The sequence below is a fragment of the Kwoniella botswanensis genome, chromosome 1 (genome assembly GCF_036426115.1).
Source record: "Kwoniella botswanensis chromosome 1, complete sequence".
Taxonomy (NCBI): Eukaryota; Fungi; Basidiomycota; class Tremellomycetes; order Tremellales; family Cryptococcaceae; genus Kwoniella; species Kwoniella botswanensis.
This window is the reverse complement of record NC_088599.1, coordinates 14,729,738-14,757,063: the sequence shown is the minus strand read 5'-3', so window position 1 is coordinate 14,757,063 and position 27,326 is coordinate 14,729,738. Positions and strand designations below refer to the sequence as shown.

At 44.7% G+C, this 27,326-nt stretch overlaps 7 protein-coding genes across 7 annotated transcripts; 3 read left to right on the top strand and 4 right to left on the bottom strand.

Annotated features, from left to right (window-relative positions):
• Positions 1 to 1,163: 1,163 nt before the first annotated feature.
• On the bottom strand, positions 1,164 to 4,473 carry L199_005576 (uncharacterized protein; the record flags this gene model as incomplete). Its single annotated transcript, XM_064891286.1, has 16 exons — positions 1,164 to 1,205; positions 1,302 to 1,334; positions 1,393 to 1,441; positions 1,510 to 1,531; positions 1,606 to 1,635; positions 1,698 to 1,807; positions 1,889 to 1,908; positions 1,967 to 2,116; positions 2,186 to 2,241; positions 2,307 to 2,450; positions 2,520 to 2,603; positions 2,676 to 3,087; positions 3,168 to 3,530; positions 3,634 to 3,769; positions 3,854 to 4,288; positions 4,358 to 4,473. The coding sequence occupies 16 exons, from the start codon at positions 4,471 to 4,473 to the stop codon at positions 1,164 to 1,166; spliced, it is 2,202 nt and encodes a 733-aa protein (XP_064747358.1).
• Positions 4,474 to 4,958: 485 nt separating this feature from the next.
• L199_005575 (uncharacterized protein) lies at positions 4,959 to 6,211 on the bottom strand (the record flags this gene model as incomplete). Its single annotated transcript, XM_064891285.1, has 5 exons — positions 4,959 to 5,104; positions 5,198 to 5,291; positions 5,368 to 5,842; positions 5,900 to 5,952; positions 6,011 to 6,211. 5 exons carry the CDS (start codon positions 6,209 to 6,211, stop codon positions 4,959 to 4,961), a joined length of 969 nt encoding a protein of 322 aa, XP_064747357.1.
• Positions 6,212 to 6,671: 460 nt separating this feature from the next.
• L199_005574 (uncharacterized protein) lies at positions 6,672 to 12,812 on the top strand (the record flags this gene model as incomplete). Its single annotated transcript, XM_064891284.1, has 6 exons — positions 6,672 to 7,076; positions 7,145 to 7,180; positions 7,236 to 8,513; positions 8,588 to 10,158; positions 10,226 to 10,737; positions 10,795 to 12,812. 6 exons carry the CDS (start codon positions 6,672 to 6,674, stop codon positions 12,810 to 12,812), a joined length of 5,820 nt encoding a protein of 1,939 aa, XP_064747356.1.
• Positions 12,813 to 13,918: 1,106 nt separating this feature from the next.
• On the top strand, positions 13,919 to 14,451 carry L199_005573 (uncharacterized protein; the record flags this gene model as incomplete). The annotated part of the gene is made up of 3 exons (XM_064891283.1): positions 13,919 to 14,015; positions 14,128 to 14,201; positions 14,389 to 14,451. The coding sequence occupies 3 exons, from the start codon at positions 13,919 to 13,921 to the stop codon at positions 14,449 to 14,451; spliced, it is 234 nt and encodes a 77-aa protein (XP_064747355.1).
• A 412-nt stretch (positions 14,452 to 14,863) lies between these two features.
• On the top strand, positions 14,864 to 17,674 carry L199_005572 (uncharacterized protein; the record flags this gene model as incomplete). Its single annotated transcript, XM_064891282.1, has 18 exons — positions 14,864 to 14,923; positions 14,986 to 15,007; positions 15,073 to 15,104; positions 15,173 to 15,182; positions 15,242 to 15,260; positions 15,313 to 15,349; positions 15,419 to 15,455; positions 15,510 to 15,741; positions 15,830 to 15,854; positions 15,911 to 15,936; positions 15,993 to 16,102; positions 16,163 to 16,233; positions 16,304 to 16,380; positions 16,476 to 16,590; positions 16,703 to 16,953; positions 17,073 to 17,325; positions 17,430 to 17,553; positions 17,634 to 17,674. The coding sequence occupies 18 exons, from the start codon at positions 14,864 to 14,866 to the stop codon at positions 17,672 to 17,674; spliced, it is 1,542 nt and encodes a 513-aa protein (XP_064747354.1).
• A 467-nt stretch (positions 17,675 to 18,141) lies between these two features.
• On the bottom strand, positions 18,142 to 21,588 carry L199_005571 (uncharacterized protein; the record flags this gene model as incomplete). The annotated part of the gene is made up of 13 exons (XM_064891281.1): positions 18,142 to 18,184; positions 18,254 to 18,329; positions 18,402 to 18,759; positions 18,824 to 19,082; positions 19,140 to 19,228; positions 19,305 to 19,419; positions 19,485 to 19,631; positions 19,686 to 19,894; positions 19,959 to 20,091; positions 20,162 to 21,092; positions 21,158 to 21,269; positions 21,336 to 21,394; positions 21,495 to 21,588. 13 exons carry the CDS (start codon positions 21,586 to 21,588, stop codon positions 18,142 to 18,144), a joined length of 2,625 nt encoding a protein of 874 aa, XP_064747353.1.
• A 3,735-nt stretch (positions 21,589 to 25,323) lies between these two features.
• On the bottom strand, positions 25,324 to 27,007 carry L199_005570 (uncharacterized protein; the record flags this gene model as incomplete). The annotated part of the gene is made up of 7 exons (XM_064891280.1): positions 25,324 to 25,417; positions 25,614 to 25,729; positions 25,823 to 26,000; positions 26,196 to 26,357; positions 26,530 to 26,720; positions 26,822 to 26,896; positions 26,963 to 27,007. The coding sequence occupies 7 exons, from the start codon at positions 27,005 to 27,007 to the stop codon at positions 25,324 to 25,326; spliced, it is 861 nt and encodes a 286-aa protein (XP_064747352.1).
• Between the last annotated feature and the right edge of the window lie 319 nt (positions 27,008 to 27,326).

Genomic DNA, 27,326 nt, shown 5'->3' with positions numbered 1-27,326 from the left:
TTGAACACCATATCAAGGCGAATGCAGTAATGCTGACGTCGATGACATACAAGGAGTTGTCTTGGCTTGTTGGAATCACAGAATAGACGAGCTGTGGAAGTTTGATACTTGTTTGATCAATGACGATAGTCCGTTTCATCTCGAAGCTAGGTGACACAGTTGAGATTCCATTCATCACGGATCAGAAAAACGTGCTCATCGGATCCAGTGGTCACGTATCATGTCCGAAGCAGCATGGTTGAATTGACAATACGAATACCTACCAGGCTTGATGAAATGCAGCTGAATCCTGTGCAAGGCAATCTCCGAAGATATCGGTGATGTCTTGGAGATAAGATCGTGCGGGCGGATCTTGTCCCCGAGTTAACTGTGGCGCTTGAGCCGATCAGCCAAGTAACCTACCGGCAGATACGAAAAATCAAAATCTCATAACAAGCTTTCATGTGGATTGACCAATTGCACGGATGCAAAAGAGCACGAAGTTAGATCAGGTCACAGTGTAACTTATCTATGATGATCAAGTCACGAAAAAAAAAAAAATATGATATGTACTGAAAAAATCAAAGGGTTTTCATGCATGCCCCAGGATCATTGAGTGACAACGCGTCCTGTTCACAACTACGAGATGAACTTCAGATTGTCAGCCAACATTGGACCTGGATTGCTGGGATACCCTGCTTCCTCTCCTGTTTTGGACCCCCCCCCCCCCCCATCTTCGAGTTGATTTAAATTAACCTACAACTCCTACTTGCTCCCTAGAAATGATACCCGCGCGGAGATTGGGTCATTCTAGACCAAGGAAAGGTAACTGCGTTCTGAGTATGCCCAGAAGCCCTGAGGCGAGCAGGTAAAGCGGAAGATGGCCAACGAAGAAACAAAGTACGAAAGGTATGCAGCTCTTCTGGATTTTCAATGAGACTTTTCAATAGAACAAGGTGTCGACTGACTCTGTGCAAGCTTTCAAGAGACTACACCAAGTTGTATGCATACATAATCAGATGTTCTGTACCCACATATATCGTATAATCTTCCGGTATGCAAGAAAATACGGCAATCCACCGCATTGATATATGTTCATTCACCTGTCAACTTCCTATAAAGATTTTCCTTGTCTTGCTATCATATTCTGGGCCCGTCTCACCTGCAGGGATGATGTTTCATGATCAATGGCCAATCCATTCATCCAGAAATGTGAAGATTTCAGCCTATCAGTCATAATATCAGCTCACGACCGGGAATTAAGGGCAGTTCCGCTTTTTGACACCAGCCAACTAAAAGCATGAGAAGTGATGTTCACTCACATACCATTGCTTGACATTGTTCGGTCTCTCGAACTACAAAAATAATCAGACTTGGCGATTGGCCAATACGTTGAGGGGATTTATAACTTACTTTGTGGCCTTCATCTGGCAAATGCAGGAATCGACTAGGAACGCCTCGCCTGATGACACAACGATAGCTCGGTCAGCCACTTGATTGCGAAATCTGTGCAGTATGTGTGAGTCTCACCATTGTAAAGCAGTGAAAGCGCCTGTCAAGAGGAACGGATCAGGAAACACACAACTCATCAGTGTCTTTGTTCAATATCATCCAGCATTCACCTACCGATAGCTTGACTGAGTGGTACCCTGAAGTCTAATTTCCCAAAGAGATATCAACTTCAACCATTGTGAGTCCATCAAGCAGTGGCAACACACCTTTCGCACCGTGAATGATGAGTGTGGGAGTTTTCCATCTGTTGACATTGTTGATTGGGTTGTATTTTCCTCCTTGAAATTGGTCGGTGTTCGGATTGATGCCGTCATTCCTACTCAGTGAATAAGTACTGGTCATCATTCTGCTTATCATCCAAAGATAGGTAGAATCCAGAGTGTGACTGCCCACTCACCAGCAAGAAAGCCACAACTCCTTGAAAAGCTTATATCAGCATGCCCATGGCGAAGAGAGAAAGTCTGTGCTGACTCACATCTGTCTCATACGCCATAGAGGTCTCATCGTATATACCAGCATGACAAACCAAAGCTTTGAATGCAAATCTATCATTACATCCATTGATACGGTGAATGAGCTGTCCGCCTGATGATGGACCCAATGCTGCAGTCCTTTCGGGGTCGATCTAAGGTAGGAGACAGTGCGCATCAACCAAGGTTTTCAGACATGCATAAAATAGATTCGGTGAGCTCACTTGAGGGTAGTCAGCTAATACAGCTTTGTATCCTTCTTCAAGATCGTCTACGTCACCTGATGAGATATTCCTCAATTAGCTGCAATGTTATGAAGTGTGTTCGAGGCGGACATGGACTGACGGCCTCCAAATTCGTATCGTAATCTATCGACAAACTCTTGACCATACCCTATGGACCCAGTGGGATTGATGGAAAGCACAAAGTATCCATACGAGGCATATAAGAGAAGGTTCCATCGGATTAACCATATATCTCGACATGCACCTGAACGAGAAAGCATGAGCGAAGGTGAGTGAACTAGTACCGCTGCGATGCAAGGGAAGCGAGACTCACTTTGAGGTCCGCCACTGAGATCCACCCGGTGGGCTACGTCTTTAGCGAGAGTCCAAGGAAAGATACCGAGAAGCCTAGGACTTACTGTATGATGAGCACTACGAACAACATGTCAGGTTATATTCCCACCGCATGAACAACCGATTCACCACTTACCCATTGGAAAGACTTTTTTCGCTTCTCTAGCCTCATCAAATCCTCTCGGCTTTGCTGTCCAGCCCATTACCTGTCTCTCATCTACGCCCTTGAACCAGTACTCCTCCAATTTCAGGTCATCAAGCTTGTCTCCGAGGAAACCGGAGGACCAATCTGTCAACTGTACCATGCCTACTCTTCTTCCCGGTTCTGAAGCGATGTCTGAGGGAAGATAAAGTATATAATCATGAATTGGGTTGAACATGTCACTTTTACTGATTAACACAGTATGATCATTCAACGGTGTCAAAGAATCAGTAACTCCCTGATGATGAAGAGCAATAGGTTCTGAGTTTGGACCAGGTATAAAGTACGGTAAGATACGACCTTTTGTTTCTGAAAGCCAATAAAGGGAATTTCTATCTTTGAAAAACTGACACGAGTTGGGTACAATCATCAATCATAAATCGTCATTCTTGTAGAAAGCTCCAACGGTGAGATGATAATGCTTACCTGCACTTCACTTGGACTAGCATCCCATTTCTCTACCCATTTTGTCTTCATACCCTCCGTGAAATCCCAAGTGAAAACAGATCGTTTAGAAGCTTCATCACCGTCTATTTCTCTTTCTGTCCAAACTATTTTTTGTCCATCTCCTGACGAAGATACATAATCAATTTCGCCATGATTATGGCCTGGAGTTAGGTTAATTGGTAACCCCGTACATGGACTGTTTTGGTCGGTATTTAGAGGAAAAGCGTAGATGTCCATTCTTGTGTGAATGGCTGGACTGAGTCGAGGTGGTTTGGTAGCAATGATTAAGTGGGAACGATTTAAGGAGATTGTATTTGATGAGAAACTGGGTATTTGAGAATACTAACAACATTGTCATCAAAGTCATTTTAAGCCATCGATTGTTTCCCTTCCCTTAGCTTTCCAGTAGAATACGATTTATGGTCTGATGATGGACGGTACTCACCAGACCTGTACCTTTAAGTACATTCCTATACTTCTGTCCATCAATCTCACCCAATGACCGAACTTCACCTTCTCTAATTAATCTTACAAGCCCTATTGTATAGACCTTACCCGGGATTCGCCACTTGTCTTTGTACCTGATTACAGTAGTGTCACACACCTTAGAGTTTTACTCTACGAGGGTATACAGCCCAGCCGGAACAGCGAAGGTCTGCACTCACCTGACGAATAACTCATCGTATCTTACCCCGGATCCCTTTTCTTGAGAGTTATTTTGATCCTCCTTAGTACCCTCAAAGTCTCCTTGGGTCTCCCATACTTGTGCTCTGAACGCTAAAAGACCAGTCTGCTGTTCAAAAGCGAGGAAAGACGCATTGATCGCTTTCGGAAAAGTCAGTAAGTCCTTGTGAGCGATTGAGCCACCATCAAATTGACTGAGTTTCTCAGATGTTGGTAAGTTGATGTACTTGATAGTTGATCCTGAGAAGTAAGCAATGTTGATTTCGGAGAGCCAAAAGAACGATTTGGCTTCGTTGGAGGTGCATGTGAAGAGTAATGTGGGTTTAGGCATTGAGCAAGAACTAACGTCCTGAGGTCCTGTCATATCGCGCTTGTCGGGAAGAGAAAGAGGTATCAGGAAGATTTTCCGGATCAATCTATGTATTGGGCAACATGTTAGTACAGATTGATTTAGTAATGACAAGCCGGTGAGATACATTACTCACTCCTGACGTTCCTCGTCCCACTGATCAACGATATTGATGATTCGTGATCCATCAGGAGAAGGAATCCCAGCTTGTGGTCGAGGAGCAGAGATGAGTTCTTGGTATGTCATGGCCATCTTGCTGGTAGTTGGACTATCTTTCCGATTGCTACAGATAGGTCGAAGTACCTTACTGTGCATATGGTGTTGTTCATCTTGAGGACAGTGGTATATCACTGTACGCTGAATCTCAATGACGGGACGTCCCCTAGAATAGCACGGAACATCTCCATTGTTTCTTGTATGAGAAAGGATCAGTGATGCTTGAGATCCTTTGATATCTGTCAGATTTGGGACATTAGGGGTATTCAATATCACCCATTTCGGGACATAAGCCCGATATCAAGCTCAGTTCTCTATCTTCATTGAGTTATACTTTAAAAGAGGTCGGAGGCCACATACATATGACCTCACTCATACTTGATAAGTACTGTTACACCACACTTAGAAAAACCAGATCAAAAGCTCGTTTTTGAAAGTACTGCTTAGTCACAGGCAAATGTGCATAGCTAGATTTCCTTCGTATGCATGAGTTCGTTATATAGATATGGTACAAAGCCACACTACGTGAATCGTATAAGCATATAAGTCCAGATGAACATGACCATAACCAACATGACTACGCCGACAGTCAAGCAAGTCGTACTTCTACCTTTTGACGAAACGCTCGAGAGGTGTTTCTTGGATGATTTAGTAGCGGCTAAATTGTCTATGGCATCGCCCATGATCAGCTACACCAGACAATGAAGCCCAGACAATATAGACTCTACGAGTGGAATAGCGTGATATTCAAGTCACTTACTTTCCAAGGTATTTTGTGATATCTCGACTATTGATTTCTCATTCTCAAGCGAATTGGCAAAATGCACTGCGTTCAGTTTCAATCGATGCGACAACTGAAAATGACCGACATTAGCACAATGTCCATAGGACAAAAAGCAGAAAATGATGGGAAGCCATTATCAGACTTACGTCGATAAGCTGACCCCCTAATTCTTCATGTAATTGAGCCGAACCTATCCCATTACCAGGTCCTGATCCAGCCAACAAACTTTCTCTTGCCCCAGGGCCATTCACATTCTGCTTGGGCAAGTTGACAGGTTTGAGTGGTAAAAGCCCTTCTTCTGACCCTGTTAAATCTGATTTTGATCTCTGAGCGAGATATTCGTCTACCCTTGATCTCCTCTTCCTCACTCCATCCGGTGGCGGCACTCGCTCAATTGGTGTCACTGTGGGCGGCGATGACTTTTGAGATGTGTGGAGTGATGCTGGTGGGATGGATTCTGTGGGAGGAGGATTGGATGGGTTGGGAGTCATAGGTAAAGCTATCACGGCTGGGTTGAGAGCTGGGGTAGGTAAGGGGGATGATAATCTGATTCGGAATGCGGATTCGATCAGGGAAAGTTCCTTCCCCAGAAGAGAAAGATTCGAAGATGTTGACGATGATCTATGATCATCTGTCAGCTCCGCTTCATATTGTGGGGGATAGGCAACCTGTACATACTGTTCATTTCCATCTTTCAAGGCATCTAATAGAGCTCGGGCGTACAACACAGTCTATAGGGTAAGTTCTCAGCTTCAAACGTCCGAAGCATGAAGATCGAGTATAGCTCACCTCCCATTCCTTCTTCGCCGTATATGGCTCAGTCGCAAGATCCACATCGTCCGAATTGACCTTGACTTCGAGCGATTTGACCAATCGGATCAAGTTGATCAAGGCGTGTTGATTTGAAGCAGCATGTCTCGCAGCCCGAACAGCGACAGGAGAGGCCTTCTGAGGCAGCTCGAGGGTTGATATCTGTGGACTAGCTATCATGCTGTCGTTATAGTCGTTATATGGCGTGAGCGTGCTTGACGGATATACCAAAATACCAATAGCCTAGCCTTGTCATCATGATATATCGTTGTCTGCAGTGATTAACAGCCGCCTGCGTGTAATGGACTGTAAATGCGGGGTCTCCATTCCCAGCCTGTGCCACAGTCGGTGTTACGAGTGAAGTGTTTGTTTACTCCGAGACTGTTGCTCGTGATGTTCCTATCCCCCCTTCGCGTCTTCAACGTTATCTCAGCTCGATTCATACATTTACCCATATTACACTCGTATACCATTATCACATACCACACCTGCAACACCGTTCACAAGGCCATACAGCCGTCCACGAGCAGCTATATGTCTCACCACGACCCTTTGCATCACCGGATGATCAATCAAACGTCGAATGCTTGATCAGCGATTTTCAGCTATACCAACCCACTAAAAGTGGAGGTCGTCCACCATGTCTTCGAATTCTACAAATCCTCCAGAAGACCTCTCATCATCGTCGAACGTCACTCAGACTCCCGCAAAACCATATGAATCGCCTATGAATGGTAACTCAACGCCCATAGGTCGATCACGGGCACTCAGAGCCCGTCCTTCTGATCCCGGTCCTTCTTCCCTGCCTGCACCTACACCCAAAACACCAATAACCACACCTGTCAACGTACGTGCGCCCACACCCAAGGAGTTCAACCAGATATCTCGACGGCTGGGAGATGAAAATATCAGAGAGAAGAGGGAAGAGCTGCTAGTGGAGAAGGAGAAACAGCTGAAGAGAGTGCTGGATAGTCATGATGATGCTATCAGAGAACAGTTTCATCTGGAGAGGTTTGTAACGATGATCACGGGATGGGATCCTCAGGTGAGCTAATCAAGTTGCAAAATAATCGGCATGAAAGGACAAAGAGATAAGCTGACATATCTGATCAGGCGGCCAAAGTGGACAACTCACCCGTATTTCTCGAAGTGGGCCATGCTCTCCTCATAGGTAATAAATAAGCTAATGCGATTCATCTTCTAGTGGAAAGAACAACGACACAATCTCCTTTCACTTCTTCCACCATCTACCTCATTGCCTACTGGATCAGCATCCGCTGGACCTTCCCGACCTGCTTCATCCGTCCCTGCTCGTACTACCCGTCGACTGGCTCACGAACAATCTGAAATTCTGAGTCATGTCGTCACACCCGCCGCTCCTCCTATGGTTCGTCAGATATCCCCTAAAAAGTTTATTATAAAAGGGAATGGAGTATCTTCTTCCTCAGCGCCTCTCAGTGACAAAGCCAAAGGCAAGCGAAGGGCAAGTGACGTACCGATAGATGATGTACAGGTAGCGGAAGGAACCCCAACGAGAGGTAAACCAGGTAGAAAACCTAGACAGACGGTGAGCACGGCCGAAATGCCGCCACCTCCTATACCAACACAGGCGAAGAAAGGTAAAGTCTCACGTCGGACAACTATGGGTGCTTCTGCTGAAGAAATCGCCGCGGAGGTAGAAGTGAAAGAGGAAATACAGGATCCCGGAGGTGGTGGCAAAGGGAAGAAACGAGCAAGACAATCGTTGCCTAATCTACCTGCTGCGAAGAAGACCCGCCAACATCAAATACCAGCAGAAGAGCAGGTGGCTAGCCCTTCACCAGTCATAGAGACATCCACTCCTCGCGAACCCCCACCGTCACCTACTCCTGCTCCTGCACCTCTACCTTCTTTAGCTCATTTACCATTTCCTCCTCCACCCAAACGACCAATGGAACGACTCAGGGGCTCTAAGACTATCCAATATACCGAGCCTTCCCAGAAACCTCCGTCATCTCCCAAGTATGATCGTCATATATCGCCGATTTTGGAATCGTATATCCACCTGGAAGATAGTGGACCAACGCTGGATTTGAAAACGCTCGAGAGTCGAGCAGCTAAAGATGGATATTTCAGAGCTAGGGTCGTGTACTTACAATCCCACGGGAGATTACAGAGATTGCTAGATGAAGCTGAAGATGATCAAGTGTCATTAACCATATCTAAGAATACGAGTAAATCGCAATCTAGTAAATTACCACCTAGGAAGACGGATTATCAAGATTCGCTTATGGCTCATATGGTACAGGTGAGGAATGCGATGTTGAATGAGGCCAAGATGAAGCCTGTTGTATGTAAGAGGATAGCAAGGATGATACAGGTATATTGGGAGAGGATAGAAGGTAGAGAAGAGCGAGAACGACTCGCAGAGGAGAAAGAGAAGAAGAGATTAGGTAAGGAGTTGATTAAAGGATTAAGGAAAAGATGGGCTTTAGCTGTCAAAGTGAGTAACTATTCAAGTACTACTTTCTTTGCGCGGGTTAGTGATGGCTGATACTTGGCTTGGGCTTGGGGAAGATTGTTCGAGCGAAATTATTGGAAATCCAAAAGATCGAACAGGATCGTCTGGGAAAAGAACATCTTCAGAATATCTTACAGCGTAGTACTGGGTTGCTGGAGGCTCAAGTTGCCGGACCAGAGCTGGATGAGGACGGAGATGAGGATGCTGATAGTAATGTATCAGATGCTACTGAAGATGTTTCGGCGGCGGAAGATAGTGACGAGGGTGAAGGTCTGGCGGAAGGAGAAGAGGGTGTACCAGTTGAATCGTCCGTGCCCCCTGAGACTCCTCTTGAGGATGAGGATGAAGATCTAGAAAATGAAGAGGATGAGAATGATGAGGAGAAGGAGGATGCGAGTGAAGACGATGATGATGATGGAGTTCAGCCAGATTTGCGGATTCTCATTGGAGAAGATGAAGAAATGGATTTCAACGGTGAGGAAGAACCCGCCGCAAATGAAGACGAAACGGTCATTGAAAAGGTATCGGACCTCGCCAACAAACATGATCAGATATCACCACATTCGGACAGATACCCGCACATCGACATCAGTACGACTAGCAATGGACCACAATCATCTCCTTCGCAGATCCCTTCATCTGCCCCAGACCCTCTCGACCTCACCACTCGCCATACCACCACCCAACCCGAAGTCAACGGTCATAGTTCACCCCAAAAACCTTCCACGCCCATTCCCAGATCCCGTCGAGCAAGAAAGATAAAACTTCCTGTATCTCTACCCAATGAGGAGGATCCCGACATCAATGATATCGAGTTCACTGCGACAAATACGTCTGATGTCGATGATCAAGATGCAGAGTTGGACGTAGAGATGGAAGACGAGGATGAAGGCCAAGAGAGAGATAGCGAAGATGAGGGATTGCTGAAGGATGCTGATGTGCCTATCGAGGAGCTGTTGAAGAGGTATGGGTATCCTGTGCCTGGCGAGCGGTATGAAGAAGTAGATGAGGATGACCATGATCAGCAATATGGTCGTGACATCGAGGCAGATCAAGGTATAGAACACGCTATCGCGATGAACGAGGAGGGCCTAACGACAAAGGTCAATGGCGACCAAGCTGACGACGAAGCCGATATCGGCGAACCAGTGGAAACACCAGCCGAGGTCCATGTAGATACTCTCAGAAACGCTCAATCTTCCCAGAAAATCGCTACCGACAAATCTCTTCTCGACGATCGTTTACCAGAGACTCTCACATCGCCTCAACTGATCGTCGAAGGCAAGCGTCAAAGAAGGGTACGATCGGTGTGGTCTCCCGATGAGAAAACGCCGCAGCATCTCTCTTCCAGTCGACGTCCGAAGATTGAGGTAGTGGACGATCAGGAGCAGGAGTCCAGTCCCGAACCTACTTCTTCTGAAGAGGAAGAGGAATCGTCTGACGAAGAAGATGAGAATGAAGAAGAAGGGGGTAAAAGTATGGAGGTGGATGAAGAAGGACCGAGAGTCAGACAACCCTTCTTGCTTCGAGGTACACTCCGACCATATCAGCAAGCTGGTCTGGAATGGTTAGCAAGTCTCTGGGAGAATGGAATGAATGGGATTTTGGCGGATGAAATGGGTTTGGGGTGAGTAAAATGGTTGAACTACACCATCGTCGGCAGTGAAAGAAAGTCACTGATCTTCTGCTTGTAGTAAAACCATTCAAACCATTTCCCTACTTGGTCATCTAGCCTGTGACAAAGGAATTTGGGGCCAACATCTCATCATCGTGCCGACGTCCGTCATACTGAATTGGGAAATGGAGTTCAAGAAGTTCTTACCTGGATTCAAGGTCTTGACGTATTATGGGAATCAGAAAGAACGTAAGGAAAAGCGAGTGGGATGGCTTAGCGAGACCTCTTGGCAAGTCTGTATAACATCCTATCAGATCGTTTTGGCAGATCAACATATTTTCCGAAGAAAGAATTGGTCTTACCTCATATTGGACGAAGCGCACAATATCAAGAACTTTAGATCGCAACGGTGGCAAACTCTCTTGGGATTCAAAGCTTCTAGAAGACTCCTCCTGACCGGTACACCCCTCCAAAACAATCTGATGGAGCTGTGGAGTTTGTTATACTTCCTCATGCCCGGCGGAATTGGTGCGGACGCCACTGCAGTAGTAGGGTTTGCGAATCATAAGGAATTCATGGAATGGTTTTCAAGTGTGTAGTCATCTTTATGTACTGATGGTGGCTGAAGATGCTGACTCTTCGCTGCAGATCCCATGGACAAAGCAATCGAAACTGGCGATGTGATGGACGAAGAAACCTTGGCGACGGTCTCGAAGCTTCACACACTCTTAAGACCTTTCATCCTACGTCGACTAAAATCAGAAGTGGAAACTCAATTACCTGGAAAATTCGAACATGTCGTATATTGTAAATTGTCGAAACGGCAAAGATTCCTCTACGACGAATTCATGTCTCGATCATCTACCAAAGAAGCTTTGACGACCGGCGGATATCTCGGAGTGATGAATACCTTGATGCAACTCAGAAAAGTGTGTAATCACCCTGATTTGTTCGAAGTTAGACCTGTTAGAACTAGTTTCGCTATGGACAGTGTGGCGAGGGACTTTGAACCTCAGGAGATCCTCGTCAGACAACGCTTACTCGCTGAAGAAGACGATAGCAAGGTCGATATCTTCGCGCTAGGGATGGCGATCACCACGAATGAACTGGAATCCGGATGGGTATGTCGATCGAGACAATCGTTAGATGCGAGTGACAAGTTACCTCATGCGGTCGAGCCTGTCATCACTCGACGTGGCAAACCGCCTGCTGGACCAAAGAAAGATACTAGAACAGTTGAAGGATGGCTGAAATACCAAGCTTGGGCTCAGGAACAAGCTAGTATACTCCGGTGGAGATCTTTACGAGATGTCAACAGGAGAAGATGCTCACCCCAACCTATATACGGCTCAACTTTCTTGGACATACTTGGTCATACACCTAATTACCTCTTGCCGCTCACTTCAGCACCGAGGAAAGATGAATTATTCGCTGAATATCGACCTCCAGCAAGTAATTTAGTTTTGTCTCTACCGGATCGAGCAAAGACTCTGGATCCGATAATCGACCTGTTCGCTGTAATCCCACCCAATGTCGTGGCTAGAGATATGTCCAGATATGCTTTACCAAATCTGACTCCTTCGTCTCACCCATTATTGACAGAAGAGTCGTTCGACACACTTCATCGATCGACCGTCAAATTGCAGATCGCCTTCCCCGATTCAAGCTTACTTCAATACGATTGCGGTAAACTGCAAACTCTATACACGATGTTAAGGGATCTCAAAGCGGGTGGACATAGGGTGTTAATCTTCACTCAGATGACTCGAGTATTGGATATACTGGAGATCTTCTTGTCGTACAATGGACATCGATATCTACGATTAGACGGATCGACTAAAATTGAAGATCGACAAGTGACAACTGAGCGATTCAACTCTGATCCAAGGTATTTCGTATTTATAGCTAGTAGTCGATCTGGTGGAGTTGGTATCAATCTGACTGGAGCGGATACGGTCTTTTTCTACGATTCAGATTGGAACCCCTCGATGGATCGACAATGTATGGATCGGGCGCATCGGATAGGTCAAACGAGAGAAGTACATATCTACAGATTTGTCAGTTCCCATACGGTCGAGGAGAATATGTTGAAAAAGGCTGAACAGAAGAGATTGTTGGATAAGATGGTAATTCAACAGGGGGAGTTCAATAATGATTGGTGGGGAAGAGTAGGTTGGAAAGATATGTTTGGAGATGTAAACGAACAAGAGGTGAAAGAAGGGAAGGGAGGGGAAGATGGAGATGGAGATGGGGTAGTAGATGTTGACGTGGAAGGTACGCCTACAGCAGAGGAGATAACCAAACTCAAACCTAGAGTAGGACAAGAGAGGGAATTGGCAAGAGTATTGGCTCAAGTGGAAGATGAAGAGGATGTTGCTGCTGCCAAGATCGCTCAGAATGAAAATGAGTTGGATTTCCAAGAATTCGATGAAGTGCCCTCAACCGGTGACGCCGCTAAGAAACATCAACCCCAAAAGGTATCCTTTGATGTTGAAGGATCGAATACTCCGATAACTCCCCAGACACCTGCTGTCGGACAGGATGGAGAGGAAGAAAGGGAAGGGGAAGGCGAATATGAGGATGATGGGATAGGTGCGATAGATGAATATATGTTGAAGTGGGTTGAAGAGGATTGGATAACTTATTTCATAGGATTTAGAGCGTGATTTTATGTAAAGCAAGGGTGGGAAAGGGAGTTGTATATAATATTTGTTCGATTCGGTATGTAGTAGGTACAGCACATCAACTGATGCATGGAAAAACATCTTGACTTGATTAAGTTTCATATAGTATTTTGTGTTCTGCAGCGTACATGTACTGCACTTGTACAGTGATCTTAATCTCTCGAGCTTTTGCTTGAACATATTGTATTGTACTGTACTATTATAGTACAGTATGCCCAATATCCATTTTGCGTTTGTGGGTATGCCGTCACGGTTGAACCATGAACCACAATAAACAATGGTAAGATGGACCATTAAGGATACTGTACGTATCAAGAGATTTTCCATTCATGTGATCATCAAGCATTCATTTTTAGGCACGTGTATCACACCGAAACGCTTGAGTGGCTTTGTTCATGTTGGTGAAGTATGCCAAACTCACGTGATGAGCTGATATACTAGGCCTAGGTACATGTTGACTAGGTCGAAAAGATTGGAGATGTAGGCGATTGCTTTAACAACTAAGCATTATTAGCTCATAATGACTAGATATTGGATCAGCGGGGTTGAATGTGTAGCGTGGATTTGGAAGTATGGCAGTTAAGAAGCAGGAATCTCAATATGATGTTTTTCAAATCTTCACCACCAAGTAGGGTGTGATTAACACCAGCTACCATTTCGAGTATCGTACTGACAACGAAACAGAATATGTACCAATTCCAGATGGGAAAGGGGTTCGACAGGATCGGCAGTGACGTCGGAAGTTGCTGGTTGATTGGAAAGTGAAGGATGGGGCGCAATTCGAGTGAGATCCCCTCGAGGTTTCATCTTTAATCTTTTTGAGTTTCAGGTTTGTATGCCACTTTTGAAGAGGGTGTGGCAAATAACTCCACGTGTTTTTCGGTCTGTAGATGAATCGCGGCAATGACGTCAAATCCGCTCACTCCCCCCCAAACTAGTCCCAAGTCCTGCTATGGGATGGAATGCTCGTTCAGTTAAATCCGTTTCATCCTTTCTTTCTCCCTTCTTCTTTCTACATTTGCATACCCCATTCTCAAAATCTCACCGTAAGATACTACAGACAACGCTCCATACACACACTAATCAAGATGGCTCCCGCTGGTACTCAATCCCCTTCCTCCGAAAAGCCAGACCCTTTGGTACCCGGAGGTGGTAAACAGATGACTCAAGCTGATCAACGACCTGGTGAGTTGATCCCTGATGACAGCAACACCAGCCTCACATTCCATCAGATAGATACCGCTCTTACGCTCCCTGGGATAGTTGGAATATATGCTGATTCTGTTGCACATTATAGAGGCTTCTGGTCAAAATCCCGGCCCTGCTCCTGGCGAACAATCTTCTGGAGGTGTTTCTGCTGAAGCCTTGAAAGTGAGTATTATGTTTTCCTTGCTCAAATGTCCCCCTCATCCCTTCTTTCCTTCTATGTTATGTTCAAATCTACCCCACATCTGAAGGATCCCCTCGCTTTCGTCGCTTAATCGCCATTCGTTTCTTTCCATCTCTTCGTACCCTACTCTCCTCGAGATATGCATCTGACCGACCTATGCTACCATAGACCGCCCAACAATCCGCCACCGCTGTTGAAGCTGAATCTCGAAAGGATGTTGAGACTGCTTAAGTATGAAGGAGAAGAGTGAATTAGGTAAAAAGAGAAGTAAAACGGGGCAAAGTACCATGACCACAGATGGTAGGAAGCTATAGCATGCATAGAAGTAAACCATCACATGCGTGACCTGGTCATGCAAGATAACTCTAGTTCCTGTTCATGCTTTCCACCTCTTATATGATGCCTTGTGATCGTTGTCGTTATGAGGATGATTTATGAGATGGTTGAACGGTGATTGGTTATAAGCTCTCGGTCCGGTAGTAACCGGTTGGCATTTCCATCGTCCACCTCTGCAATCACGATTCCCATACAATGTATATGAACAATATATCAACAAGTTTGGATCATCTTTAGTCTTTGTAACGATACTGTATTATTGACTCCTAGATTGAGATAGACGGGAGCACAGACTCGCATATACAGCATGACCGCGCAAAAAGGAGTAGACGGCAAGGAAGTTGCCAAGCATAATAGCAGGGAGAATGTGAGTTGATCGTAAAATCATAGTACAGTGACTTCTCTGATCTGGATGTATGGTGTGGATAGGGCGTATGGATCGTTGTCCATGGTATGTATCTCGCATACACTAAACCCCCTAGAAGAAAACATCACTGAAGCTGGATGGAATTCCAGGTAAAGTATACGATGTGACCGATTTCTTGGATGTGAGTGTGTTTCCCGATCTGCTGTACAGGTAACATCGTACAGTTAACTCATGCATTATGACTCATAGGAACACCCTGGTAAGCTACACTAATCGGCCGGTAGAGTACTTTTCTTCTAGCTGACGATACTGATTAAGGTGGTGCGGAGATCATATTGTAAGTTAAGTTGGTGACGGCACACAGTTAGATTACCTGACGCTGTGGATAGACGATATGCTGGAATGGATGCGACGGAAGAGTACGAGGTGAGTCCCTCTTCAGCTGTCATTATTCCCTTTTTAGCATCTGTTCTTATGCTGATAGTGGGTGCTCAGCCAATCCATCCACCTGATGCAATAATTGATAACCTCGGTACGCCCGACCTCCATCTACCACTACTTGTCTATCCTAACGTTTCGATTTCAGACCCTTCGAAACATCTTGGTCCCTTGATCCCATCTACTCTCCCCCCTCCACCCGTCTCAGCATCAGCTCCACCTCCAACGTCCGTGTCCATTCCTCAGAAGACCAACGAGCCTTTAGCAGGCGGCGAGGAGGAATATGCTAAACCGCCTTTGGAGGAGATACTGAGTTTGCATGATTTCGAAGCTGTTGCGAGGAGGACCATGGGCAAGAGGGGATGGAATTACTATAGCTCGTAAGTCCACTTTTCCATTTGATCCTCAGAATTCCAAGATTACCAAGTGGAAAGTGGAGAAAAGCTGATATGGTCACATGGGCGATAGCGGTGCGGACGACGAGATTACGATGGTGAGTTATCATTCAATTCTAAAGAAGGAATGGGGGTTGACATTGTAGCTATACAGCGAGAGAATCATAATGCCTATCATCGGTTAGTGTCGACGTCATCTCGTCAGCTGGATACACGAACTAACATGCCGTCCACAGTGTATGGTTCCGACCTCGAATCTTACGGAATGTCGGTACAGTCGATTATTCATCAACGATATTAGGCCATAAGACCTCGATGCCAGTATACATAACGGCCACTGCGCTAGGTATATCCAGCAGTCTCCTTCGTCCGTCTGGATCCAGCTGATTTCATTTGAATGATTCAGGTAAACTTGGTCATCCGGAAGGAGAGGTAACATTGACTAGAGCAGCGGGGAAACATAATGTGATTCAGATGGTATGTTTCCTCATCAATTTTAGTTATCCTGTGATTTTGCATATTGAATATGATCGAAATGGATTCACAGATTCCCACACTGGCATCTTGTTCGTTCGATGAGATGGTCGACGCGGCTATCCCAAATCAAGTTCAATTCTTACAACTGTGAGTTCTGTATTCAATTTACCTACTTCCCACAGCTTGCTCTGAAGTCGATGAGTATGAGATGGCTTGTGCTGATGTTCCCTCATGTCTTGCAGCTATGTCAATGCTGACCGCTCAAGGACCAAGAAGATCATCAAGCATGCCGGTGAAAGAGGTGTTAAAGCATTGTTCATCACTGTCGATGCGCCTCAACTAGGAAGGCGGGAAAAGGTGAGTTTCACACTTCCCGACTCACGACTCCCTACTGCTTCTCAGGATTTATACGAAAGCGTGACAAATAGAGCTTGAATAAAATGTTGATGGCGTACCCCCAACATCGCAGGACATGCGGACCAAATTCGTTGGCAACGCCTCATCCCAACAAACTCAAGGTGGAGACAACTTCAAGCGTGATCAAGGTGCCGCGCGAGCGATCTCCTCGTTCATCGACCCTTCATTGAACTGGAACGACCTGGCTGAGCTGAAAGAGGCAGCAGGGGAGATGAAGGTCATACTGAAGGGTGTGCAGTGCTGGGAAGACGCGGTGATGGCGGCTGAGTATGGGTGTGATGGTGTGGTATTGAGTAATCATGGGTGAGCATATTCGTAGATACTCTTATCATGAAAATGCCCCTTTCTGTTGTCGATAGGTCGGAATGAAAAACTGATCTCGTTTTCCGTCTTACACCACTTGATTCTTTGTGATTCATCAGTGGTCGACAATTAGATTTCGCACCTTCACCACTCACCATCCTCCCTCAAGTAGTTTCCATCCTTAAACAACGAGGATACATGACCCCTTCGAGACCATTTGAAGTGTTCATTGATGGTGGAGTAAGAAGAGCGACGGATGTCTTAAAAGCTATCGCGCTAGGAGCGACAGCAGTGGGTATTGGTAGACCCATGATTTACGCTATGAGCACTTATGGTGAGGAAGGTGTTAGTAGGGCTTTTGAGATTTTGAAGGTGAGCAGTGTCCTACAGTGGTACTTGCTGTGTACTGTACTGCACTGTATAAGATTGACATTCTGAGTTGGGTATTGACTACTGACATTTGTCATATTCAACAGGACGAATTCGAAATGAACATGAGATTGATAGGTGCACCGACATTGTCAGATGTCGTACCTAACATGGTAGATATATCGTCTTTGAATTCTGCCAGTGGTGGAATAACAATGTACGAGGAGAATTGTGAGTAACATCCTCTCTCAACTTTTGTCTTCATTTCATTCGGCCCAGTTCAAGTTACTGATGAGATTGATTATGGTCAGACGAACGGATGTTACCTGTGGGAGTCAAGGCTAGACTTTAAGACTGTCCCCATGATCTGGGAATCTACTGTACATCGGAAGTATGTATCTAAAAGTATATCTGTAACTTATCTTAGCTGAGATGAGAATGCACTGTATCTATCCGTCTTTGGTCTGGTCATTCTTAAAAATCTCGCAATATCATATCATACAGCAAATGCATAGAATGATACATATTGGTCATATACAGATCCCTATTCATCTAATTACATGCACAGTACCGTATGTTGCACTAAACCAAGTAGACCGTTGACTCATATTTGGTTTTCTCCCTTCTATTATACTGTATACAAAATACCGCACTAGAATTTCTTACATTGAAACAACAAGCCATTAACGAGAAAGAAATATTACTGAGAACTTCCAAGTATGCTACTCCTTGTGTTTGTTTATCCCCCAATACAGCATGTGATTACTTTCCTATATCTTCCGTATCATACCATTTCGTTCCATCGCGATTCGCTCACTGTCAGTTCGGTAAGAGCTTTTCCAATCTCTCAACATACGCAGCACTATATCAACATTACCCAACCTCAGTTATTTTACTTTGAGATATGGCTTCAATCTGATGATCAACTCACATAATCTTACAATGAACGGCCAACCCTCTAAACCCATCCAACAAAATTGTTACTTCCTGCATGCATTTCCTCGATTCTACATAATACGTCAAAACAATAGAGTCAGCTTTTCTATATGGCATGGTATAAGAAAGTCAGTGATATTTACCTTCCATTTGACCTATTTTCTCCAAGATTATCGACCCCTCTACCAACTTTTGAACAACTCCATAGCATGGACTCATCCCATACGGTCCGCTAATCCCACCTCTATTCCTTGAATTATCCTTACTATCAGGTATCTGGTTATTTATCCCTGAGAACGTCGAATGTCCAGTATTCGTTTGGTTGAGTGTACAGGGTTGAGTTGGCGAAGTAGGATCGGGAGAAGTGACCACGTTCTTATAGTAAACTTGTAAAGTTTTGATCAATTGAGCTGAATCGAATGCCAAGCAAAGTCCGATGGGTCGATCGAAGTCTGATTCGAGAGGGTGTAAATGCATTCGAGCGGTTTTCAAGCATAGGGCCTATATGATCACTGAATGAGTATACTACCATTACAGATTCCAGTGTAAAAACAGGTTGACTCACAACGATAGGAATATCGGGTTCACCCCATTTACCAGTAATCAAAAACTTCATCCTCCAGTCTTCAGGTATCTTCTCCTCGAGCCATAGGGAAGTCTCCATTATCTCCTTGTAAGCTGTAGGGTAATGCTCGCGTGGTGTCCATACCTGCGATTGGCCAAATAGACCCAGAGATCTGTAGGACGACAACATAGCTTCGGGTGGTTGAGACAGAATATTCATGGCTCGGTAGATAAGATGCTCGGCAGCTAGGATATAGCCACTATAAGATGATGTTAGCATTTGAGCGCCTGTACTTTTGGTTCAGAATGATGCGTACTATATAGACTTAGGAGGAGATGCGTTGTCCCTGTAGGCCAGATCATATAGATCTCTTAACGTCATATCAGGTTCTTTGAGCAATGCATCCTGCTAAAATGGATTCATCCAGCTTGGAGTCAGAGAAGAGCTGTGCACTAGTGTAAGTGAGCAAGATGATACTTACCGACAAGAAGTCTTCGCTGGGTCTGGGAAGCGGGGTGATGATCTCCTCATCCCTTATAGTCGATGACCAATGATGAGTAAGACATCCACCTTTATCATTACCCCAAGCTGACCAGCTAAATCAATGACACATCCAGTTAGCGAAATTCGACATCTGACGGTGGCTCATAGTGAGACTTACAAAGCGTGTATCCTCTCAGCCAATTCCCCTTGGCTTTTAGGTGGCTCAAGTAAATATCTAGCTTTTTCATCTTGAGCCATCTGTGATTCCGGTGCCCGAGTGAAGATTGAAGATGGTATCTGATGTAATCCGCAAGCTATACATAATCTACCTTCACCAGTCAGCAAACATAGATTAAAAGGCTGAGATGGAAATACTAACGAGATAGTTTTGCAGGAGTACTGATACCCTTCAAATACTCGACCTTGGGCGAACAACCATTTTGACAGATTCTTGCTTGCTCTTATAGCGGAAATCAATCTATCTTCCTGCCGTATGGCAATCTCCAGTTTGGAAGTGGCGATCTTGAACAGGGGTTCTGCAAGTTTTCGGATACTTGGTACGTAGGATTCAGAGGCGGCTATGGTGCACTGACAAGTCTCAAGCAGATCAGCCTGATTCGATGGTGATTTTCTAGTATCAAAAGCATCTCACCATGGAAAACACCAGAGAAGGATGAGGTCTATCTTCTCCCTGTAATGCCAATCTCGATCTAAACTCTTCTTCCGTGAAAAATTCAGATCCGTACAATGGCCTTGGTGGATCTGTACTGAAGAATAAGTCGAGTCTGACCATACGACATTAGCATTTGAAGTTCGGGTGAGATGCCCATCCAAAAGGAAGAGAAATATACTCACAGGTAATCTCTGGCTCCATCGCTCAATTCTTTAGCTCTGATAGATTTGTTCTCAGCCGTAACAGCTCTCTTGACTTGCAACACACTGCGAATAACTTCGGAAGCTGGTGTGATTTCCTGACTTTCAGGTAAAGAAGTTCCAAAGTTGGAGCCAAATCCATTTGGAAGACTTATACCCAGACCATGGTTGGAGAGCACGCCTGACTGAATGTGATCGTGAGCAGGTAACATTGCATGTGGTATGACAGTTGATAGACCGTCAATTGCTACAGAGCTGTCATGTCCATTGCGTAGATTGATATTTAGATTATTGAGTCCCCTAACGGGTGGAGAGGTATTGGACTTGAGGAAGTGTGGTGGAGTAGGCGAAGATGTCGAATCGTGCGATTGGGCTCGAGAGGACGCTGCAGACCCGTTGGCTGTAGAGGGATCGGAGAAATCAAACAGTCCATTGATAGGAGGCGAATCAGATGGATTGGTGAAAGACAAGTTGTTCGACGATCCGATCAGATGCCAAGGAAGAGTACTATCAGGCAAACGAGTTTGTTGTAGCTGACTAGGTTGAAACATCGTTTGGTGACCGTTATGATTGAAGTTGAGAATTGAGCTCGTTCCCGATTGAGGCCACGGCCAAGCAGATAATGGCATATCATTGATATCGACAAGGAGTTCAGAGTCGTGATTGAGCATCTGGTCAAAAGAGGTCGGGCTGAGAGTCTCAGCTTGACCATTTGGATCTTTGGAATGAGATGATTGGGATGATCCAATCAAGTTGAACCCTGAGAAGTTGGGTATACCATTATCTTGACCAATCGTATTGCTTGAGGGAGGTGAAGCCAATGATTCAGCTAAATTCTCAAAGTCTGATCGACCGTAGTTTTTAAAAGCGGTTCGTCTCATTGCTTCACGGAAGTCCTCAGCGTCCATCTCAGCTAGTCACAATGCAGTAAATCAGCTCGACTATGTCGAGGGGGCGCAATGAAAAAAATAGGCTTACCAAGCTTCTTCTCGAGCTTCTCAACCCTCGAAGCAGGACGTACAGCATCGTAGACACATCGATCTTTGCGCTTGGCACATTGATCACACACAGGTTTCTGGGCGGAGCATCTCTACGACAGAAACGGAATTCAGCCTCAAGAAATCTGCTTTGATGAGCGAGAGAAGAGAGTACTAACAAGTTTCTTCGCTCGACACATCAAACAAGCATCGCCTCGTCGGAGTGGCTGACCAGGGGCTATGAGGGAGCAGACATTCAAGCATCAGTCATCAGTCTTTACTCATCACTATCACATATGAGGAAAGCGATGCAACGTGAAGTGGCAAAGAAGATTTACCTCTTCTTCTCCCATGCTGATGATTGCCGTTCCTTGGACTCTCATCTTTCCCCTCGTGCTGGTGATGATCATGTGATCCAACGACGGGTGGCATCTTGATTTCAGGTGGACTATGTTTATGGGTATGATGATGTCGAGTGCTTTTTCGGAATTTGGCTGAATGTGGCGGACTATCGTCTTCTATCCCTGTAGGTTTCTTCGTTCGCACTTGAGCTATATGTCTCACGCAACCAAGACCAGTTGAACAAGATGGTCCGAACGTTCGATCGAGGGTGATTGGTAGTTGTTGTTGTTGTCAGGAGGAATGGATTAATTAAGGTGATGGTCGTGTGTGTCATTGATGTTGCAGATGGAGATACGCACACGAACACAATCAACCACGTTGGATGGGGTCAAAGACCCGCGTTGATCGGGATTATCGAATAGTCAAAATCGATCGGATATGGTACGATGGCATATACGGGTATGTCCATGTACGCAAGAGAGGATGGATGCAATTGATGAAGAAAGGATGACCAAAGTTGATTATATATTTTATGTGAGGTGAGTTGAGTTGAGGAAGGGGTGAAGTTGATGTCCGATGACGAGGATGTGGAGATCAAGGAGAATAGAATAGGCAAGTTTCAGCTTTAATGGATCTTACGCTAATGATGACTGAATTGATGCGCACAGGCAAGGGTTGTAATGGCAGGGGTGATATGGAGGGAGATGGAGGTTGGAGAAGGAAGAAGAAGAAGGAGAAGACTCACTCATGATGGCTATGTGACTTGATGGGTATATAATTGTATATAATTGTATATATTTCCTATCGTGTTAGATGATAAAAGCAGGGAAGTGATAGTTGCAAAGAGGAAGGCGATGACAGGAGAGTAAGATGAAGATGAACTGAGTTGGATAGGATAAAATGACGTCTGGTATTGATATAACGGTATGGCTGATGCAGTGGATTAGTAAGATGGGCAATGACCGTCGGAGCTTGTGAGAGAGGATGATATGATATGCCCAAAGGACCCTCCTCCACTTCGCTTGTGAGGTTGAGACAAGATATTGAGATGGAGATGGAGAAAGACGACCTTTGTTTGACCTAAATAACAGCACCACCTCGCTTACGGTATCGCTTGTAGCAAGGGCAATGATAGTCTTGTCTTGGTATCGAGTCTGTCGGAATCTGATCACGGGTTTGTGTAGGCACAGTGTCACCTGTGATGTAATGCTATATTGCGATGAATTTGATTTGATGCGATATATTCGGAACACAGGAAGAGACGTCGATCTTTTTTTCTTCTTAGAATATTTGTAGTTGCATAGGACTAAGGCATATCACCTCTTTGGTAAGAAAAGAAGGCGCAGCAAAGTCTGATGGTGAGGTGATGACAAGGAACGAGTGTTGTACGGTGTATGACCGTGACTGAGATCAGATTCACTCGAGTAGTGCTGATTGGATTGAGATTGGTATTAAAATTAATCCTTGATTGTACCTTTTTCTCGTTTGTGTCTTCGTCTTCTTGTTCCAAAGGAATTCAGAGCGGTGTATAGGATGCGGTGTATTGTATGTAGGAGTAGTGATTAGCTTTGTCTGAATTGTCCAAGCGTGGTGTATCAAATTACTGTTGTGTCGTTTGATGGTCCTTTGAAATGGTGGTTCGTTTATGCATAAACAGACTTGTGTTCGTTATCGTCTCGCTTAGTAACCGTAAAAAGGTATTTCATGGACATTAAAGTCCAATCTCCACAAGGCGCCAAGCCAAGAAGACCTTTATGTTTCTATTCACTCGAGAAGTGTACGGTATTTACCCAGCTGCGGATCCGAAGACAACGGTGACGGCGTTTGTCCCGATAAGAGTGTGTGTGTGAGAGAGAGAGCTAATCTTATACCCTCTTTCGACCTTTGGATGCGATATGTGTAATCGACTCGACTGAGTTTGGGTCTTTACTTTATATGCATCCAGACGTTCATCGCATCCGTATAGGTAGACTAACAAGCAAAAAATCCTTGTTAGTAAGCTAAATATGTAGCTGTAATCTTAGTCAACTTGACTCGAGTGAAATTAAGGAAATTCACAAGGCACGTACTTGTACGGTACATTCACCGTTCTCAGATATACCTCCGAAGTTTCAGTTCAATCCACTTCGTAATTGCTGTAGATCCCAAGCAAGCGGTGTAATATAGTGACTTATGTATTCTAATGTTCACATGTAGCGTACCGTATGTATAGCAAATAAAGATGCGATGTTGTCAAGTCTGCAAATACACCGCAACTAATTCTACTCGTAATTGGTAGTACCGGAATCGAATCGACCGTATGGCGATGCAGATAACGAAATGATAGGGAATGATATTAAGATAGGAGGATGCAGGGCGACCATATCTTTATGGTGAGATTAGAATTCTGGATGTACGCGAGGAATACGGCAGAGAGATTAGGGGGAGTTGAACGAGATGAATAGCCAGGATGTCAGCCAGGACAGATGATCAAAGCGATAAGTGAGTCGAGATAGTTTCCAAATATCTGAAAACCATTTATACGAGTACACCGGTCAAACATCACCATAAACAGCCGAAGGTAACGTAGATGATATGAGATTATGATGTAGTAGTATGTACCAATCATCACGCAGGTACGAAGTATCAACGGTGTCTTCTCTCTTTTTCTTTCTCAGTCTCACACATAACAAAAGCTGACTGATCCAGATCCCATATTCATGCACTCTGCTTACACATCTCATTCAAACCAGCACCACATAGATAGTGGAAGAATTATCATTATCCCGTTGAGAGTGTATTATACGGGCATTGCGACGAATGAATACGTACCATCGAAAAAAAAAGCACATGTATCTGTACCTCATCTCAAACTCAAAACGAAATAAAAAAAAATATGTTTGATCTTCAGGCCCAAGAGGACAACTAACTGTGTAGAAGTGAGACAAGAAGAAGCTTGATTACGGTTATACTGTGACTAGACTTGGCGTTTGAGAATGTCTCTTCTCTCGTAGCTCTCTCCTCCGAGACAAAGAAAATCATAGCTTTATCAGGTAGGGATCTGTATACGTAATTGTACATGCACATATGGTATGACAAGATATATGACTTGACCGCTGACGATGCCGATTGAGGTACTACTACAGCCAAGAATAGATAGGTCAAGTCAAGGAACGTCGGAATTAAATGATAAACATTATCAAAGAGAAAAGAAGTTGTTGTACCGCATGGTTATCCCGATCGAGATCTGACCCTGAGTCTGAGTGAGCAGTATTTAACATATGGAATTTGGAGATGGAGATGGAGATGGAGAGTGATCACCGAAATTCATTATAGCCCATCTGTTAGTGGGCTAGTACATCCACCAAACTTCTTAGCGTGAAGCCACAGTTACAAGGGTACAGAATGTGTACATCTGGACTTTCAGAGATGATCACCCGAAGCACTGGATTCGAGGAAGAAAGCCGATCGGATGATGGATCGTTGTTGGCATCCCCCGATTTTAAGTCGTGAGAACGTGCGGCAAACAAGCTATTGTGGTTGACCACTGGTCCGTCGACAAGGATTCGATCTATGATAGTTTTACCTACGACGGTTGCGCATCTGGGTCCAGATTTTCGAATGGATGATAGCAAACGACACATCACAAAAATGGGTTACATGCAATTTGATATCGAGCAAAAACGCTTGGTATATGTTACTTTCCCTTAGGAGGAAGAAAGAGCAGCCTGTTCGCGAAAGAATCTGCAAGAATCTGTTCTACTGCGTCGTAAAGAAGGAAGAAGAAATTTCGATATATGTATACAAGGCATGAACTAAGTTGGGAACTCGGCCATAAGGACAAGTCTAGTAAGGCTTTTCATTCCCTATCAAACCTGTTGGTGCGACCGGCGGTGAGATTTTACCGTGTCGTCCTGATGAGAAGCCGTATAGGTAGTTTCTACAGGACAAGGCGAGTCAGCAAGTAGTCATGATGATCAAGTATCGAAGAAAGCAGATGAAACAGTGGAAGTAGCAAACATATGGACAATGCGGGAGATATGTTGGTACCCAGAAGGAAGGCGGATTGACATGATGTAATTACAAGTGTGTAAAGGGTGATACAGTCAGATTGTATGCCGAGAGCAAACACTCACTTGTAGTAATCGTCATTCAGGTTATTATCGAAATAATTCGATCGTATTCTGAAAAACACAGCAGCAGTAAGGAGTGAATCGGATCCTGCTTGATGTTGAGGACCTATCCTGGTCACCTAAATGCACGATAGAATGTTTCAGCTAAGATCACACATACGACAAATATGACGCCTCTCGGATTGGGTAGTATGTGATTGCACTGAACCCACTCCTAAAGACTCAGCAATCTCCTGTAAACCACCTCTCAGCGTCTTGACGGACCTCACGACATGCTTGATATCGTATATGCAAGGGAACCAAAGGAAGAGAAGGTTGAAGAAATCTGTTTCGTTGGCGGGTAGAGGTTCGCAAGTGAGGATTTTGAGGAGGTATCCAAAGTCGTATCCGCTATTCCATCACAGTGAGGTCAGCCATTGATCACAATGTACAAGTAAGGGGGGAGTAGCGTAGTCGGGCATGGTGGACGATGGGAAAATGTGGCCATGAATACAGGATTCATATCACACCATACACCTCCCTGATCCACTGCGTCTCTCAGTAGAAAAGGATAAAGAGCGGAACGGCACTATAATTTGTACTCACGAATGGAACGAAACCCATTTAATATTATCGAACAACACCAATCCAGACGTTATCAACAATTCTCCAAAGTACTCTACGTCGATACCTTCTTCCTCGTTCCGCTTGAAATCGATACCGGAGTTTTTGAGCAGGTCTATCGAATCGGGAGCGTACATGTCATCGCTAGATTATGGGGTGATACAATTCAGTTAGCACAGGTTTTCGGGCCATCCCTCCTTTAAAGCTAAATTTCGTTTCCCGGGTCTTCACCACATGACAGACCAGATTCAATGATATGAGATACGTTCCTATGCTACCAGCTGGGAGGGTGGAACAAAATAGAAAACAAACTCACGATAGGTTAAAAGCAAAATTGAACTGCCAAGTTGATATCTCAGGAGAATTCCCATGCTCGTCGCATAACGTTATACCCAGCTGGATGATCTTTAGCATATCCACGTTACATCTCATAGTTTGGAAATGATAATCTGATCCGGTCTTGAAGTTACCTATTGGTCGAGCTACTATCCCAGGGAATTCTGTATCCTAAGATGAAAACCCACCAAATCATATATCAGCTCATACGAAATAGATAGACGTTCATATAACAGCAACAAGCTAGTAGCCAGATGTAGAGGGACACTCACCATCGATATGAACGGATACTGATCTACGGCTGCTCGTAACGCTGCGAACTCCGTTTCGAGGTTATCTGCCCATACCTACACAACAACCTGATCAGCAAGGTGTCAAGTGTTTTTACCAGCTCAAGGTATCGCTTGACATACTTCATGTATCCCCGGATCTCCCCTTGATGGTCTTAGTGTTGTCATATGGTCGAGCAGAGCGTGTTGGGCATGTATGGTATTCTGAAGAGGGATGACAAAAAGGTGGATGTGTGTATATATGTTCAAAGGATGAAAGACGAGAAGAAGCTGGATGAGAGACAAAAGATGGGATGATGCTTGTGTGCAAGGTGATCGGTGTTATATTTGGCTGTTATTACCGGAACTGGAGGTTGATTACAATATTATCCCAATGGGTATTACAAAAAACCTGTAATGACATTACACCTAGTTACCCTGAATGGTTCACAGCAACAGCAACAACCAACAGCGTCATCCATCATCCACAAACACTGCATCCATTTCA